The 17,737-nt window shown below is 39.2% G+C and overlaps 1 protein-coding gene across 3 annotated transcripts in view; it reads left to right on the forward strand.

Moving 5' to 3' along the window:
• Nucleotides 1-17,737, forward strand: part of CFAP20DC (CFAP20 domain containing) — a 265,217-nt gene that overhangs the window by 212,547 nt on the left and 34,933 nt on the right. For all 3 annotated transcript variants that reach the window (XM_032650317.1, XM_032650318.1, XM_032650319.1), the window contains one exon: nt 1,446-1,507. In XM_032650317.1, coding sequence (XP_032506208.1) covers nt 1,446-1,507 — 62 coding nt within the window. The remainder of the gene's footprint in view (nt 1-1,445; nt 1,508-17,737) is intronic.

The raw sequence follows: 17,737 nt of genomic DNA on the forward strand, positions 1-17,737 counted from the left end.
TTAGACAGGGTGTTTGATTTAAATTAAAGGAACACTTCCAAGAGATTATTTATAGAGGAAGACAGTTTAAAGAATTCCCATCACCCATGTCATTAATATTTTAGGACCCATTAAAATAAGGAATATGTGCCTTTTATGTACAGGCATCATTGCTACGCTGTTTTCTTCAGTTGGGGTCAGCACTATGGGTCCACATTATGGCTGAGAAAACCTTAACGCCAAACCCATTAGGTAAGGAAGTAACAGAAGCCCTCTAAATGCAATTCAAAAATGTGTACCAAATTCCAAATTGTAATAAAATGAAAATGTTAAAAATGATTTTCATATTAGAATTACATGGTTGTTAACCACATAAGAAAAATACTTTGAGGTGATATTCAAAAAGAGAATTTCTATCAGATATAATGAAATTTTCTCCCTTTATAGAACAAAGGAAAAACATCAAGTTCCATTGGAGGCAAGTGTTTAAAGCTTGCATGGAATGAAGCTGTTTACCTATGTTTTGAAAAAGGTAGTAACTTAAAGATTTCTTGCGGAGGGGGAAATTCAGATTTCATATTTTTGTCAGGTATTGGCATCACTTTTTTCAGTTCTCTGATTAATGCTTGAGGTTTTATTATACACTCAGGGAAAATGACCGCCTTGACCTAAGATTTACATGTGTAATTCCAATAATGAAAATAGAGGACTTCCCTAGTGGCACAGTGGTTAAGAATCCACCTGCCAATGCAGGGGACACCGGTTCGATCCCTGGCCCGGGAAGATCCCACATGCCACGGAGCAACTAAGCCTGTGTACCACAACTACCGAGCCTGCGCTCTAGAGCCCACGAGCTACAATTATGGAGCCTGCACACCACAACTACTGAAGCCCACGCACCTAGAGCCTGTGCTTCACAACAAGAGAAGCCACTGCAATGAGAAGCCTGTGCACCTCAACGAAGAGTAGCCCCCGCTCGCCGCAACTAGAGAAAGCTCACACACAGCAGTGAAGGCTCAAAAAGAAAATAGAAGTTATCCTTGCAAACTTAGTAACATTGAGATATAAATATATATATTCTATATCTCCGGGTCTCCAGGTCATTGCTGATACTTGGTATATACAGCATTAGTTCCAGGAGATGTCTTGTTTTGTTTTGTTGTATCTGGAAATAGCAACCTTTGTTAACAGTATAAAAATTCCACAAGGAGGAGGATTCCACACATGAACTTTAATTACGCCATAGATGCTGTCTAATCCAGTGACTGATAACCTGTGTTTTCTTACATATACCACTTTGTTACTTGCTGGGTCTCCCAAACAACCTTCGACTTTTTGTAAAATAAACCAGCCCCTTCTTACAGGTTGTTTCTCAGGAAAAAATTACAGTAATGAGAGTGCATGTGAAAGTACCTGTAAAGAGCATTATGCTGATTAGTACCTCACAAATGTTTTGTCTTTTACAGCCTGTCAACCAGGGTCATCACTATCAGAAAGAAATGAATCCACCTTCTCCTTCTAACCCCCGGTAAGAATCATTAATAAGCTAAATTTTTTTTAAGATTATTTAGGAATTGACTGTGCATTTTTCTTGGTTTCATGAAATTGTTTTCCAAACTTCCGAAAGGCTTCCAAAGTTCTTTTCTATAGATGTTTTAATTCAGCCTACTTTTCTTAATCAGACTATGGTGTCATGGTTAATAGTGTAACTAGGTTTAAATAGCACTTCTGCCTTTTACTAGCTGTGGAACTTTGAGAAAATCATTTAAGTCAAAGTAATTCAGGCATAATAATTACCTCGTAGTATTTTGGGGAGGATCATATGGACTAATAATACATGAAAAATCCTTAGCACAGTTCCTGTCACATAGCAAGCTCTCTTTAAGTGTTCATTTATTTAGTATTATTCTATTTTCATAGGTGTTTCATCTTAATAGGTCTTTGAAGTTTAGTACATTTTAGGCATGAATTTTTTTTGTATCACCTGGTGCCTTTACATTCATCAAGATAGCTAATATGAGTTCAAGTGGCCATTCTCTTTTTTCATAATTTCGAAGTTCGTAATCTCAAAATTATTTTATTATTTCAAAAATGTCATTGACACTTGAGTCATTTGACAATATAGAAGAACCTTATTATATTAGGCTCATTAGAGATAAGTGAATCTGAATTCAAGTTTTGAACTATATGTAGTATTATATGGCTTTCTAAAAATAGCTAAATAAGCTAGTTTATCAGTATAAGTCAATATCACTTTATTACTGTTTATTAAATACTAAGAATTTACTGAAAATCAATCTATCTTGGGCTCCACCCACAGGATCTTAGTTATCATAAGATTATAATAACTAATTATCTAATTAGTTATTATAATAACTAATGCACCCCATTATCTAAATGCATCTCATTATCAAGCTCTCTCACCTGAGAGAGACAGGCAGAAGGAATTTGTTAAATAAGAATACAGGGCTGTATCGTGGAAGCCAAGGGCAGCCAGGCCTCAGGAGGGATCTGAAATGAGGAGCTAGAAAGCAGAGAGGCAGGCAGGCAGTATCCTCACTCCATCTCTGTTTGCTTCTTCCTATCTGCTCAGTTCTTCTAAGCACCAGCTTTCTTTACTTCTCAGTTACATATAGCTGTCTTGAGTTTACATATTACATTTCAAAATACATGCTGAGGCTGACAGTCTGTGTCTGAATCCCAGTTCCTACTTTCCAGGAGAAAGAATGTGATTGGCCTAGCTTGGGCCAAGTATCCACTTCTGGTCCAATCAGCAATGAAGAGCCAACCAACCAAGCCATGTAAAATTAACATGGCTAGCAGGAAACCACATACATGGTTTACAGGACTTTTAATGGGGTCCAGAATATTCATGACATAGGTAGAGTAAGTGTTCTTTATTAGTAATCTCTTCTACGTGTGTCTGGTCTATATACTTGATCTGGTCATTCTTGCATGTTACCTAGTAGGGGAAATTGTCACTGTCATAATAAATGTGATAAGGAGTTGAAAACTGAGATTGTAATTTCAGTGTATATAAAAAGGTGTTTAAACATTCTTCAAAATAGTTATCTCTTGATATGCGTATATGTCTCTTGCAATCTTGCAGCTCATCTAGATTTGACCAATAAACTCTTTATCTATATATGAATAAGCTTTCAACGTAATTGGAAATCCAACTTTGGTCCAAATTATAACAGTCACGACTTGAAAGCTGAGTAAATGAGAGTGATGGAAAGTGATGTTAGAAAGTGGAGCATTTTGTTTCAATAAAAGGAAAATGGGGACCTAATTTTCATCCTACTTCTGCTACTAACCCAGTGTATTATCTCAGACCAGCCTCTCAAACTGTTCAGACCTAATAATAAGAACACCCTCGGGCTTCCCTGGTGGCGCAGTGGTTGAGAGTCTGCCTGCCAATGCAGGGGACACGGGTTCAAGCCCTGGTCTGGGAAGATCCCACGTGCCACGGAGCAGCTGGGCCCGTGAGCTACAGATACTGAGCTCTGCGCGTCTGGAGCCTGTGAGGCCCGCGACAGTGAGAGGCCCGCGCACCGCGATGAGGAGTGGCCCCCGCTTGCCACAACTAGAGAAAGCCCTCGCACAGAAGCGAAGACCCAACACAGCCAAAAATAAATAAATGAATAAATAAATTTATAAAAAAAAAAGAATTTAAAAAAAAAAAAAAAAAAGAACACCCTCATGTGTAAAGGAAACGATTTCAGTTACAAGCAGCTCTCTAAGGTCACTTACAGATTTATGATTTTGTGACTTTGATGAGACTCATTATAGACTTTCCATATGAAAACCAGTTCCACTATTAAAGGGAACACTGCCCTATATAGGAAACATACCTCATATTATTGGATTAATTAATTAATGTTTAGATGTGGTAGTATTTGATTTTAAATCTCTTAAAATTTGATTCCCAAAGATAGAATATAAGAAAATTCACCAGCTAAACAGACAGCATATTTTATTTAACCAATTAAATGTTCATTCATTTATGAAATATTAATCTACATTTTCACATAATAAAATTAAAAGCCAGATTTCAAAGCAAAAAGTAAAATGCTGCCAGCACCATTTTCCAGCGGGTTATCCACCAGTTTCCTAGAAAATTATTATGTGGCTGTTCAGAAAATCTACAGATTACATGGCTTAGCTCTTGGCTCATAAATCCAGTAGCTTGGAGAATTGGCAGAAAGGCATTATTGGACCATAAATAAAGAAGATGATAAAATTATGAGGTCAGCATAGATCATCATATAAAAATGGGATAAACTGAATCATGCAATACATGTGATTTAATTTAAAGTTGAGAGCTATGATTCTTCTTAAGATTTGTGTTGTATTTCTTATAAATAGTATCCCATGCTTTAGACCCTACAATACAGAACTTTAAAATTAAGCTTTGAAGTTAAAAGATACTAATAATGACTATTGAAAAAATAAGAAATGAAAAGGTAAGTCTCTACGTCTACCCCCTTGGATAAACAAGCATCTCGCCTGAAACTTGTTGAAAGTTTGGTGTGCAGAAGCTCTGAACAACACATGAGAAGCAGGAAGGCTCTAGATTTCCTGAATTAAGTGTTGTTGTGATCAAAATAATGCAAACATGACGGGGATCGGGGACATGTGTGTGCAGGTCCTCCAAGGGGAGAGTATGATGGTGCCCTTTGGGAGGTGAAATGGCCACGTTAGCTTCAGTGAAATATCTGCAACTACTCCAGAGACCTAAGAACCTAAGATTTGTAAATTATATGGACTCATACTCACATATGTACATATTTAGAGAGTCAACTTTCAGTTAGCTTTATTAATACAACAGAATAACCAATATCCCCAAGCTTTATTAATATAACAGAATAACCAATATGCCCAGTCTTTTATTTACATTTTATTCTGGAAAGATTTTTATTTCTGTACCATAATTACCTTCTTAGTTTTATATATTGATGAGTAAAGTTAAAGATAGTATGCAGTCCACGAAGCAGACAAATTTGTGTTTTGAAAAGTTATCTCTAGGGTAAAAATGGCTAAAACTCTGCATATATTCATATAGTGGTTTCCTTAAAGAGTTCACTTGCGCTCATAGGGCAATGCTTGATATTGGATGGAGGGTGGGATACAATGTTAGTCATTTCCTGAGAAGTTTGCAATCTGGGGATTGAAATACACATGGTTCACCAAATCATATTCCCTTGTGTGTCTAGATTTGCAACAAAGCCATTTCCCCTTGCTTTGGTAGGCATGGGGAACGGGGATGATATTTCCACTCTTTTTGCCTAACATTCTGATGGACACTTAGCATCTCAGTTGCTGGGGCCCTTGCTTCCATTGTTCACCCACACTGCATCGTGGGGCACTGACAGCTTGTATGACAATGTGCAGAAATGGCTAACATAATCTAATACAATTTAAAGGAGTGTTGGGAGGAGGAAACAATTTCACAGTTCATTCATGTTGAGAAATGTTTCCTAGCATGTAAACTTACATGCTGCCAAACTGAGCAAAATGGATGCTGTTCACAGTCTTCAGTCATTTATTTTAAAATGCCGTCTATTGGTTTGCGGGGTTTAGAGCTGTCCCTTAGGCACATCTACGTATGTGTTCATGGAGATTCTTCAGAACAGCTCAAGATATTTTAGCTCAGGAACGGGTTTTATAAAGTAAGCTGTGATTACATTCTGGTTGTCTGTTTCATATGGATGGAGTCGATAACCAGTCTTGCATTTCAAATGATGATTACGCTTGCTATTTTTATAACTCATTGGTAAATTAAGGGGGGGAGGAGGGAAGGTAGTCAAAGGCTCTGTAAGGTTCCAAATGTTTATGGAAATAAACAATATAGAAAATAATTCTAGACTGACCAAACAGTCATGAACGGCATGGTTTTCTTTCTAACCTGTTTGCTTTATGATTTAACATTTATCCATAATTTTTTAAAATGTCCTTGCAGATTGTGTTAGGGCTTGAATCCTTTGCAGCCTTGCCACATGTTTGTGCGATATGAACATACTTATAACTATCATTATCCGATAAATCCCTGTAGACTTTGACAGATGATTAATAATCACTGACCTCGATTCACACTGGCTCAGCCGGCCTGACCGAGGCGAGCTGGCCTGTCACTGTAACCTACAGGCCCTGCTCTGGACTGATCACGGTGGCTTCATTTATCTTGTCTCTCCAACAGTCAGGAGATGAGCTTCTCTTCTATTGCTTAAGGTTTTTTTCCCCCACCAACACAAGAGAGAGGAAATGTATAAACAAAATTAAATATAGAACTTGTATGTCATTTTCCTCTTCAAATGATTAAGTTTGGATGATTTTAAAACAAGTCATATTTTTAACAAATATTCCTCCTTAGACCAAAGCACAACAGAGGTTTTCCTGATTAACTGTGCACACAGTTTCTCTAAATGTAGTGTTGTTGTTTTCTACTACCTATATCTTGGCATTAAATCTTAATGATTTGTTTGTAAAACCAAAGGCATCAGTTTTTACTTTCATCATTTCTATTGTTAGGTTTACCAAGGAAAAGCTATCCATATTGGTGCCTCTCATTTCATAACCCCCTTCCCACAAATTCACACCTGCTCATTGTAGGGGAGTGACTTTCCATACTCAGATTCCTCAGGTCTGATTTAAGATCCTTGACTGAGGACCTGTCATGCTGTTTTCTAGGTTCCCTGGGGACAGAATGGTGTCTCTCCTCCCTGTGATGCTCAGCACAGCCTGGCTTGGGTAGGGGCTCCATCAGAATGTGAGCTGAGGGAGGGAGCAGGGAGGTATGCCCACATACCATGGAAAAATGAAAATCTTCATCCTAAATATTAACCAGTTAAGTTTCAAATATTTTCCTACATCCTTGCAAGAGTTTCCCCCTTCCTTTTCTGAAAATGGAAGGACAATGGTATTGCTTTATCCACTACCAGGATAAAATTGTGTTTTGTGAAAGGCCCTTGTTTGGACAGAGTTTAAATGTGATTTTCATGTATGTTCCACTCCCTGCCAACCCAGAGATCCATAGACACTGGTAACCATTAGAATGGCCCTAATCTTTAATACATAATATAATATGTATTATTTATACAATCTCTTTAATAATAGCTTCCAATACCTTCTATATTCTAATGACTCTCAAAATCATATGTCCAATCCTGACCCTCCTCTGAATTCCAGACTCATCTCTCCAAGCTGCCAATTTGACAGATATCCAATCCACTTGGATCTCTAATGTATACCTCAAATCCATTGCCAAACATAACTTGGTTTTCTCTCCCTCTACACACATCTGTTCTTTCTTCAGTTTTCTCCATCTCAAAAATGCCACCATCATCGCCCTTTTATTCAAGTCAGAAACCAAGAGCATTCCCTGGTTTCTCTCTCTAACCCACCCATGTCCAGCCTCAGAAAGTTGTACTGGTACACCCTCCAACCATAGTATATGCCAAGTCCAGCCAGTGCTGTCTCTTTACTACTACAATCTTAGCCATGTTGCCATCATCCCTCACCTGAACAAATACCATAGCTTTCCACCTGCTTTCTGTGCTCCTTCGGCCCGTACAGTCTATTCTCCACTCAGCAACCAGAGTGGTATTGATACATCTAAACGGGCCTGAAGTGTCCCCCCGTGTAAAACTTCCCAAAGGTTTCCCTCTGCTCTTAGGGTCAAGTCGTGCTCCTTATCCTGAATGCCCACCACTCAGACCGTGTTCTGTACCATTGTGCACCTTGCTCACTATGGATCAAATACCACCGTCCTGCCTCATTTTCTCAAATACTCCAGGCTTGGTTTCACCATAAGAGCTTTGCATGAGATGGCCCCTCCGCCTGTCATTCCCTACCCTAGAAAGGACATAGCAGCCTCTTCCTGTCTTTCAGGTCTCCATCTAAATGTCATCTCCTCAGAGAGCCCCTTTCTTAGCATCCAACCTGAAGTAGCCCCAGGCAGCCTCATTACATTATCTTTTTCGTTTTTACCGTAGTACATTTCACTACCTGATATTTACTTGCTTGCTTCTTGTTGTACACACACACACACACACACACACACACACACACCTCCAGAATATGCTAGAATGTAAACTGCATGAACATAGGGCCTTTATCTCTCTTGCTCACTATATCCCTAGCTCCTCAAACAGTGCCAGGCACAAAGGAGACACTCAAGAAATGTGTGCTGAATTCATTAAATCTCACCTCACAAAAATGACTTTCCCTCATCTCTCTACACTAGCTGCATTATTGCGTACTTAACTGTTAGCTGGAACCCAGGAGCACCTGTATACTTTTCTCCCTTGAGGGTGTCTGGAACCTGGCCCTGTTCCCACTTGTAATAAATGAAATCTCTCTCATGTATTTGTTTTAAATGATCCCTTAGAAGATATGCACAATCTGAAGTGTCTGGTGAGTGTATCATTTTAAAACTTTAAATAGAGAGTTTTGTATTGAATTTGAGAATTTTCTCTGTATTCTTACTGGAAGTTGCTTATCCGTATTTGCCTATTCATGCCCATTTCATGGAGTGAGGGTGCCAACGGCTAGAAATCTGCTTGGGTTGGCACTGCTGTCGAATGTGTACTTAACCCTCACCAATTAACAGAATCTGGATAGGCAAATGGAAATGAAGAAAAAAAGTATATATGTATATACAGAGAGAGAAAGAGAGAGGACGAATCTGAGCCTATGGTGCAGGTACCCTCTTGACCCAAGTGACTCCCTGCCCTTCATGCTTCTGGAGGGGTCCTCAGTTCACTGGTCTAAACTTCACAACAGACTTTAAAAACACCTGTATAAAGAGACTCAGCTGGGCCCCTTTCCTCCCCAGTCTACAGCAAAGGCCAGGCTTTAGCCTCTCTAGCCCTGCCCCAGTGAAAACCCGAGCTAAAGTCACCCTTGGTAGCAAATGGAATCCCTGGGGAATCATCCTTCTTCTCCCCTCTGACCACTCTGAACCTAGGACCCCGCCCTACACAACTTTAGGACCACCACTTCTCCTTGGGTTTCAGAGGACCCAGCAATTACCAACAGGGCCAGACAGCTGGCAGTCCCTGCCCCATCCCTTCTCTTTCCTCCTCTGCTCTTGGCACTTGGCCTGCCCAGCCCATTTTCATTCCTGGTTTGATCATTTATTCTACCAGAGCCCATTAGCTCAAGAGTGCGTACCTGCTCAAATCACCCTGCCCCAGGCCCTAAGTACTTGTCACCCCAGAGAACTGGGTACCACCCCTACCCACTGGACCACTATTTCTTTGTATTCACTCTCTCCACTTGTTCATTCTGGCCCTGCCTGCCTGGGCACCTGCCAGTCCCCTCTGCAGCTTCTCAATTGACTTGCCTGCGTGCTCTCTGACCAGGTCTGTCAGGCCACTGGGGCTTAGCTCTTCAACCCAAGTCTCCTAATTTTCCAGCTGTACTCCATGAGAGAGGCTTCTGCCATTAGGGCTGAGGGTATACTCATCAATATTTTAGGTATTGTTATATTTTCCAAAATTACAAATTCACAAAACCCATTTGCACAAGAGTTTCAGAGCAACAGATTGCATCTTCTCCTCCCACCTCCCCAAAGCTTCTACGTCCGAAATGATGGGTCCCTGAAGAATCTTAGCACTTTTAACTAGCAAAATGTGGGGCTCCTGCGATTACCCAGGCCTCCCCATTCACTGTTATCCATCCATATGATGAACTCAGATTATCTTTGGCCCAGGGTCCAGTGTAAAGAAGGTAACTACTAAAGCAGTTATTTACCATTCCAACTTTTTACAGTTTCAGCTTTTAATTAAAAGATTCAGCTTCCTCTTCTAGAGTAATGAGCACTTTTTAAAAAAAATCGAAGTACTAATTCTAGTTTCTAACATTCACCTCTATTCTGTCTGAGGGGGAGGAGAGAGGAATGCAGGGTGAGGTCCAGGATAATGACGTGAACCTAAGATATGGAAGACCATGATTATGGTTACATGGCCACAGCCAGTCACATCCGTAGACTCACTGCCTCACCATTCACTTTGTAACCTAACGCAGAATAGCTTCCCTGGTTGTTTAAACATGAAATGACTGAGAGTGTGTTGCAGTTCATACCTTCAGTAACATTCAGTGAGTATTTTGAAGCACCTACTATGTGCAGAGCACCGTGGAGAGATGACTTTAACATTCCCCCTGAGAGCTTGCAGTCTCCCAGCACAGGCAGTCCACACCCTGCATATCAACAAGGCTGTGTGTGAATGCTTTAAGAAAGGTGCCTCGGGGTGTGGGAGCATGGACCAAGCCTGGCGCACAGAAATCACAGCCTTTTCCAAACCCGGTACCCACTCACAAACTCTGCTTTTGTTGGCAGTTGGTTCTACTCCTTCCCTATAATTCTTTTGTTTCTCTTGTTAATGAAAAACATTACATTTTGAAATTGATTAAAGTTAGAACACATAATTTTTCGCTCTAGCAATATATTATGTTTACCAGAGTTTACAGCTTCATATTTTGCTGTTCATTACCTCATAAAAACCCACTCAGTATAATAAATATCATACAAATCAAACGTCCAGCCTAATTTTAAAATTTCTTGAAGGAGAAAAGGCAAATAACTTTTAGCTCATTTGATTGGACTAACACTAACATTATTGTTCTATTGACTCTTTCTTGTCCATTGATTTTTAAAAGCCTTTAGCTCCCTTGCCATTCAGTAAAGACAAATCAGATGCACTTTGGTGCTTAGGACAAGAAAATGCTGTTGGGTATTGGGTGTATGCATGGAAGAAAATTATATATGTGCTGAAACAAGACTGGTTAGAAGGCAGTTTCTCATATTTCGCGGTAAACGACTTGTGTGCTTTTGACTTTTGAGGCAATAGTGTCCTTTGTTTTATTATGTGAAAGCTTGGATTAGTAACAAGTGAAGCTAAATGGTGACTTGTAGTTAATGAACTTTATGGCTTAAGATGAAAGGAAACTAGCTAGAATTTTACATATTCTCATGTTTTTCAGTTCTTAATTCTCTTTATTTGCAGAACTTATAGACTAGTAAGCAACTGAATTAAAGCAAGAAATGAGGGGAGGGTAAAATATCTTCTGTTGAATTAATAGTGAAGAGTTTTTAAACAGCAGAACCATTTGTATTATCAAAATAACAAGAAACCTGAGATCTGGCCTGGCCTGAGGTTAATCAAAATCATGATAAAAATGAAGCTCTCAGCTTCACTAAAATCACAGTGTGGCTTTCAATTAAGTAGTGATGTTTATGCTAATGAAGTCCTGTCTTTGAGGGGGACAATTCATCCTAAACTACTGGATGAATGGCCTTTTCTTTGTTTTTTTTTTCCATATCTTTTTCTGTACATCAAGGGTTTGGAGGTAGAAAGAGAGAATCTATTCACTGGCCACTGGTATTGCAAGAAAATTCCATTTTGGTCAGTGTTTTGACTTGGTGAAGGGTGCAATTACTTTGTATTTTACCATTTGCCCTCTTCCGACCTTTTTCACAGTACTTTTATTGAAACCTGAAATTGCCTTCATTTTGGAAATACTATCAAGTCACATTAAGAATCCAGAAAGTCTTGGTTTCTCCTGCTGAAATAATGGAAGAAATGGGAAACAAACAAGAACACCACCCTTGTGGCATTCTCTAAATTTGCTTGTGATATTTTAAATTTCAGTGCTAGTCAAAAAGAAAGATACAGCAAGGCATACCGTAAATGAAGATATTATGTATTAGAGAAGGAATGAATCTGTCACTTTGACGGATTGTGAGGCAAAGAGCAGATTAACAGATTACTCATAGTCAGAAGGCAGCTCAGCTTGAAAAATGTGCAGGAAATGATAAGTGCGGGTTTGTGCTGATTTAATGATATTTTTAAACTACAATAACACTGTGGTGGTATAATATAATAAAGCACTTTGCTTGCATTTTTAAATCATCAACATATTTCCAGTTTGACCTTAAGAAACATTTTGGACCATTCTCTATTAAAATATGTAGCTTTCAAATTAGAAAAAAAAGTACCATCTAAAATATCACAGCAACGACCTTACAGGAAATCAGGAAATATTGTTGGCTTTTAAAATCAGTTATTTCCTAAACTAGCATTTATGATACAAATTTTAATTATGTTTTAAGCACGCTAACAGCACATGTACTTTCTCTTTGGGCATTTAAATCACTTACAACAAGAAATTGTTATCTTCTAACAACCATTTCCAGTGAAATGCTTCATAGATGGCACTGATATGCCTTCATATTTTCATTGCAGGTTTTTAGTTTTGTGGTTAAGATCATGGAGTACTTATGAATAAAACTATTATATCTACCCACAGATAGTAGATAAAAGTAGTTCAAATTTGAATTGAGTACTCTGAGTCATAGCAATAAATAAGATAAATAACTTGCTTTATTTTATGTGATTACAAATATGTATCAGAAAGCAAAACTTCTTAAGAGGTTTATATTTTTATATAAAATAAAATTGGAATTTGAATATCATACTCTTAGTTAATTTGACAGTGATGGACTGCCATTGTCAAGAATTTGCAGAGTAAAATTTCTGTAATGCACTTAAATGGTTTTTACTGTAGCATCTTCATATTCAAAATCTAATGTAAGGCTTCACTTGTTTCATATTATCTTCTCTCAGCTCACCAATGATAGCTTTTTTTACATAATTAGGTACAGTGTAACTTGTAAGGGAGTAAAATATATTTTCTATCTGAACACTTGTATCTAACCCAAGTGCAAATAAATATACCAATATTGCATGCCCAGGGCTTGAATCCCAGACATGATTATGGCTCACGTTATGTTTTACATATATAGTGAAGACTTTCATTCATCATGTTATGTGCATTTCCCCTCTTCTAATATTAATGCTCTCAACTTGGGGTAAATAAAAAAGCTAATGTAAAAAGGTAGTCAGTATTCTTCTTGAAAGAAATCCTGAAATGTATTGAGCAAAAGTTGTTTGCATGATTTCTGGTCTCCTTGCATATTTATGGTCTGCAGTAGTTACTAACACAATTTGCCAGGTAGTCCCAGCTCTTTCAACCCCAAGCACATTGTTGGATTGCATTTCTAAGTCCACTTGGTTTTGTGTGGACCCAATTAGCCCAACTAGTTCTAGCCAATGAATTGTGAGAAAGATGGCTTATGTTGTTACTTGGGTGGAACATTTAATTGCAGGAACGAAACCCTCCAGAGTTCTCTTTTCCTCTGACACCTACCAGAAACATTCAAGATGGTGGTTGTTTTGTCAGCCTGGGTGCTGAATGACCATGATAAACAGAGTTCTCCTGCTCATCTGTTATGGACATTTAACACGAGCAGAAAATAAGCCTTTGTTGTTTTTAAGCCACTGAGATTTGGGGATCGCTTGTTAGCATATACTTTCATATTTGAAGATTTAGAAATTGGTTAAAATTGTTGAGCTCAGTATGTGACTCATTGGCATATAGTAGAATAAGTGGTTTTAGGAAGTGATATAGTATTCTGGTTAAAAGCACAGTCAATGGAATTAAAATGCCAGATCTGTATCCTTTATTTCTCTAAACCTCAATTAGTTTATCTAAAATAGAGGTTATATTTTACTATCTACTTTATAGTGTCATTGTAAGGATTAAATGAGATGATATGTGTAAAGAGTTTGGGGCAGGGACTGGCACATGTATTTTCATTAAATGGTAGAAAGTGGTGGTAAGGATACCATTAGGAATGTTAGGAATAAAGTTTCCCAAAAAATATCACACTTTGAGAGAAACAGACACTCCTACAGAGTTTGGAGATTATCAAGACGATTTAACCCAACATCTCTTCAAAAGTCATCTCTGGGGCTTCCCTGGTGGCGCAGTGGTTGAGAGTCCGCCTGCCGATGCAGAGGACACAGGTTCTTGCCCCGGTCCGGGAAGATCCCACATGCCGCGGAGCGGCTGGGCCTGTGAGCCATGGCCGCTGAGCCTGTGCGTCCGGAGCCTGTGCTCCGCAACGGGAGAGGCCACAATAGTGAGAGGCCCGCGTACCACAAAAAAAAAAAAAGTCATCTCTGCACATTTTTGCCAAGGAAGCAGGCTCAGTGCAACATAAGGCAGTGTTTTTCATTACTGAGCATTCCTTATACTGAGCTGACATAGGCTTCCCTATAACTTCTCCCCACATGATACCCCTTGAAATTTTTGAATATTGCTTTTTTGTTGTTTAATTTTCTCCTCCAGCCTCTCACTTTTCCAGCCTCAAGCCCACTTTGCCATTCCTGGTCCTGGCATAGTCTTAATTGCCTTCCTTTGGACGTCTTTGAGTTTTTCAAATTGAGATCCTCTAAATTGAATAAAATCACCGAGTAGTCCGGACTACAGTTTGGCCATTGACTAGAACACTGTGTGTATTACTGTAGCTTGAATCATTTTTTTAGTCCCCATATCCCTCTAGTGGCTTATCTTTGGCTTTTGGTCACCTAAAACTATCACCGTCTTTCTCCTGGACCATTGATATAGCCTCCTAAGTAGAATCCCAGCATCCACATGTGCTTTTTCACCACAACCCATACCCATTCCCTACAGAGTGGTCAGAGTAACCTTTTCTAAACACACATCTGACTGTGACACCCCCGTATTAAATCCCTTCAATGACTTTCCATTGCTCATAGGGTAAAAATCAAACTCGTTCGATGGCCTACGAGGCTTGAGTGGCTTGGCCCATGCCTACTGGGCCAGTCTTACTTTGTACCATTTTCCTTCTGGAGATTTGTGCTTTAGATACACTGGCCTCCTTTCCTTTTCTCAAATGTGCCTGCCTCAGGGCCTTTGCCTACTGTTCCCTCTTCCTAGAATGCTTTCTCCTACCTTGCCTTCCACCTTGACTGGTTAATACCTGTTCATGCATTAGATTTTCTTTCAAGTGACACTTCCCCTAGGGAACCTTCAAGTCCCTATCCCTATGTTCTCATAGCACCTTTTAACTTCACAAAACGTATACATTTTTGTGTGATTATCTGACTGATTTTGGTCTCAGGCTCCACACTGTAAGCTCTAAGAAGGCAGTAACTCTATTTTTGCTCACCATTGCATTTCATGCTAGGATCTGACACAAAACTGGATCTTGGTAAATACTTGTGAAAGAGATATTGCTGTCTGAACCACTTTTCTTGACTATCAAAATCATGCTGAATCTCAAATCTGTCATCTAACCTATTCTCTCTCTCGGCTCAAGGTCTTCCATAAATTTGAAAAGTATGTTCACTGTCCCTGCAGAACATTTATTACAGATATATGTAACATATGTACAAAATATGTACAAAAATAGATCATAGCTGAATATAAAGTCCTTTGGTCCGCCATTAATGATCTTCCACCAGGTTAATATTGATCAACAGCTGATATAACGTGATATGATTATAGGGAAGGAAAAAATCCTTTTTTCTTCTACCCTCATAGATTCTGCCCTGAAAATTAAACTGACAAAAGACAGATTTACAAAAGGAAAGCATACAAATTTTATTTATGTGTGCAATGCACATACACAGGGGAGAAACTCAGTGATGAGTAACTCAAACGGGTGGTTAGAACTTGGAGCTTTTATGTATATATATCATCTTAACAAAGAACAATAAATTTGAAGACAAGTGACAAGACAAAGGAAAAGGGGTTTAGGCTTTTAGGAATGGCAAACTATGGGAGGGTACATATATGGGGGAAAATAATGGAAGATAAGGCTTGTTTTAGTAAAGTTTGTTACGTAGATTCTTCTCAGTGCTCTCTCTGGCCTGATAAGAGTCTCTGGTGATTAAATCATACCCTGTACCAGCAAGGGCACCTTCCTCACAGTAAATTTCATGTCCTACTTTTAAGTAGAAAGGGGGAGATCAGAGAACCCTTCCTGAGTCTGTTGTTTCTCAAATGTCTTGAGCTCAAAATAATCAAAATGTCAAAACAACATCTTTTGGGTGGTATGTTCAGAACCCCTACATGATGAATCTAAATTATTTAAATTTACAAACAGGCCAATATTGTCATGCTGTTCATAGATGATAATTCGTTCACTAGCATATGATCTCTGGGATGTTATGATTCACACCCATGTGCGGTTATCCCGCATCCTTTGTCCACGGCAGACACTGCTAGTGGGTCACAATCCTCTTGCCCCTGGGCCCCATCATGAACTTAAAATCCTTCTTAGTAAGGTACTCCAAACAATACCATCGCTCACAATTAGCATGGGATTTATGATCCATTTGTCTTCTTTGAGCTAGAATTTCCATTATTCCTTTAGTCAGCTAGATTTTCGAGTGGAATTTATTCCTAGCCTTACCTAACTCTGAAATTATCACCTTACCAATATCTCCTACTCTAAAAGTCATCCTCCATCTTCTGTAAAACCTTCCTTGACTGAAGTGAGATTAGGACTGCTTCTTCTCCACAGCCCTGACTCTGTTCTCCACATCAACCATGATTAAAATCCTACAACATTAAATGACAAGCATGATATATATTTTTTAATTATTTATTTATTTATTGGCTATGTTGGGTCTTCGTTGCTGTACGCGGGCCTTCTCTAGTTGCGGCGAGTGGGGACGACTCTTCCTTGCAGTGCATGGGCTTCTCCCTGCAGTGGCTTCTCTTGTTGTGGAGCACGGGCTCTAGGCGCGTGGGCTTCAGTAGTTGTGGCTCGCAGGCTCTAGAGCGCAGGCTCAGTAGTTGTGGCACAGGCTTAGTTGCTCCACGGCATGTGGGATCTTCCCAGATCAGGCCTCGAACCCGTGTCCCCTGTATTGGCATTCTATATTTTTAATATTCTATTCTATTCTATATTCTATATTTTTAAATTAATTAACATGAGTTCTGCCTGTAATAATGGCACACTTGGTTGTTTCACACTGAACTTCCTTCTGAGAACAACCAGAAAAGCCAGACAAAATATGAGAATCATCTGATTGAAGCCGTTGGAGAACTTCCAAGGCAGTGAGAATTTAAGGAGCCTTGCTCCAAAAGAGAAGGGAAGCCAGGAAAGGCAGCCTGCATGTTATGACACTTTTCTCAGGAAAAATTCCACTTCAGAAAGTAGTAGCTGAGAGGCTGAGGAGCTGAACATAGCCTTCAACAGCCTCATGGGCTTGGGGGACAAAAATTTGGAATTCAGGACCTATGAATTGAAGAGGCCATAGTAAGCTCCAAAGTGCTACACCCTAGATTGCAAAATTAACCAGAAATAGACCAGCTCTCTGGAAGACTCAATACACATTTATTTTGAACCATTCTACTTGCTGATAGCCCTCTGACCCTACCCTAGTTGCCTGCCAGAAGCAAAGCAATCACATCTAGAGGAAGAAAACAATTGAAATAGAATGTGAGCCACATGTATAATTAAAAATTTTCTAGTAACCCATTTAAAAATTTTAAAACAGGTAAAATTAATTTTAATAATGTATTTTATTTAACCCAGTATATTCAAAATATTATCTTTCAGCATGTAATTGTAGAGAAAATCGTTTTCACTACCAGCTTAGGTTTGAGTGATGGGATCAGGCGGCTGTGAATTAACTGACAGCAGATTAACAGGAGAAAAGGTTTATTACACATGCATGTAGAAGCATTCAATATGGAATGGCTCTCTGAACGGCCGGGGGGTAAGGGTTTATATAGCAGCTTAATAAGGGGGGATTCGGGAGTGAGTAGGGCTTCATTGGGAAAGGATTGAAGGATCTGATAAGGCTTTGTTTACACAGTTTTAGTCGCTTGAGGTCAGTTGCCTCCTTGACTGGAGACTTTCCCAGAGTTGGGG

The sequence above is a fragment of the Phocoena sinus genome, chromosome 11, assembly GCF_008692025.1.
Source record: "Phocoena sinus isolate mPhoSin1 chromosome 11, mPhoSin1.pri, whole genome shotgun sequence".
Classification (NCBI taxonomy): Eukaryota; Metazoa; Chordata; class Mammalia; order Artiodactyla; family Phocoenidae; genus Phocoena; species Phocoena sinus.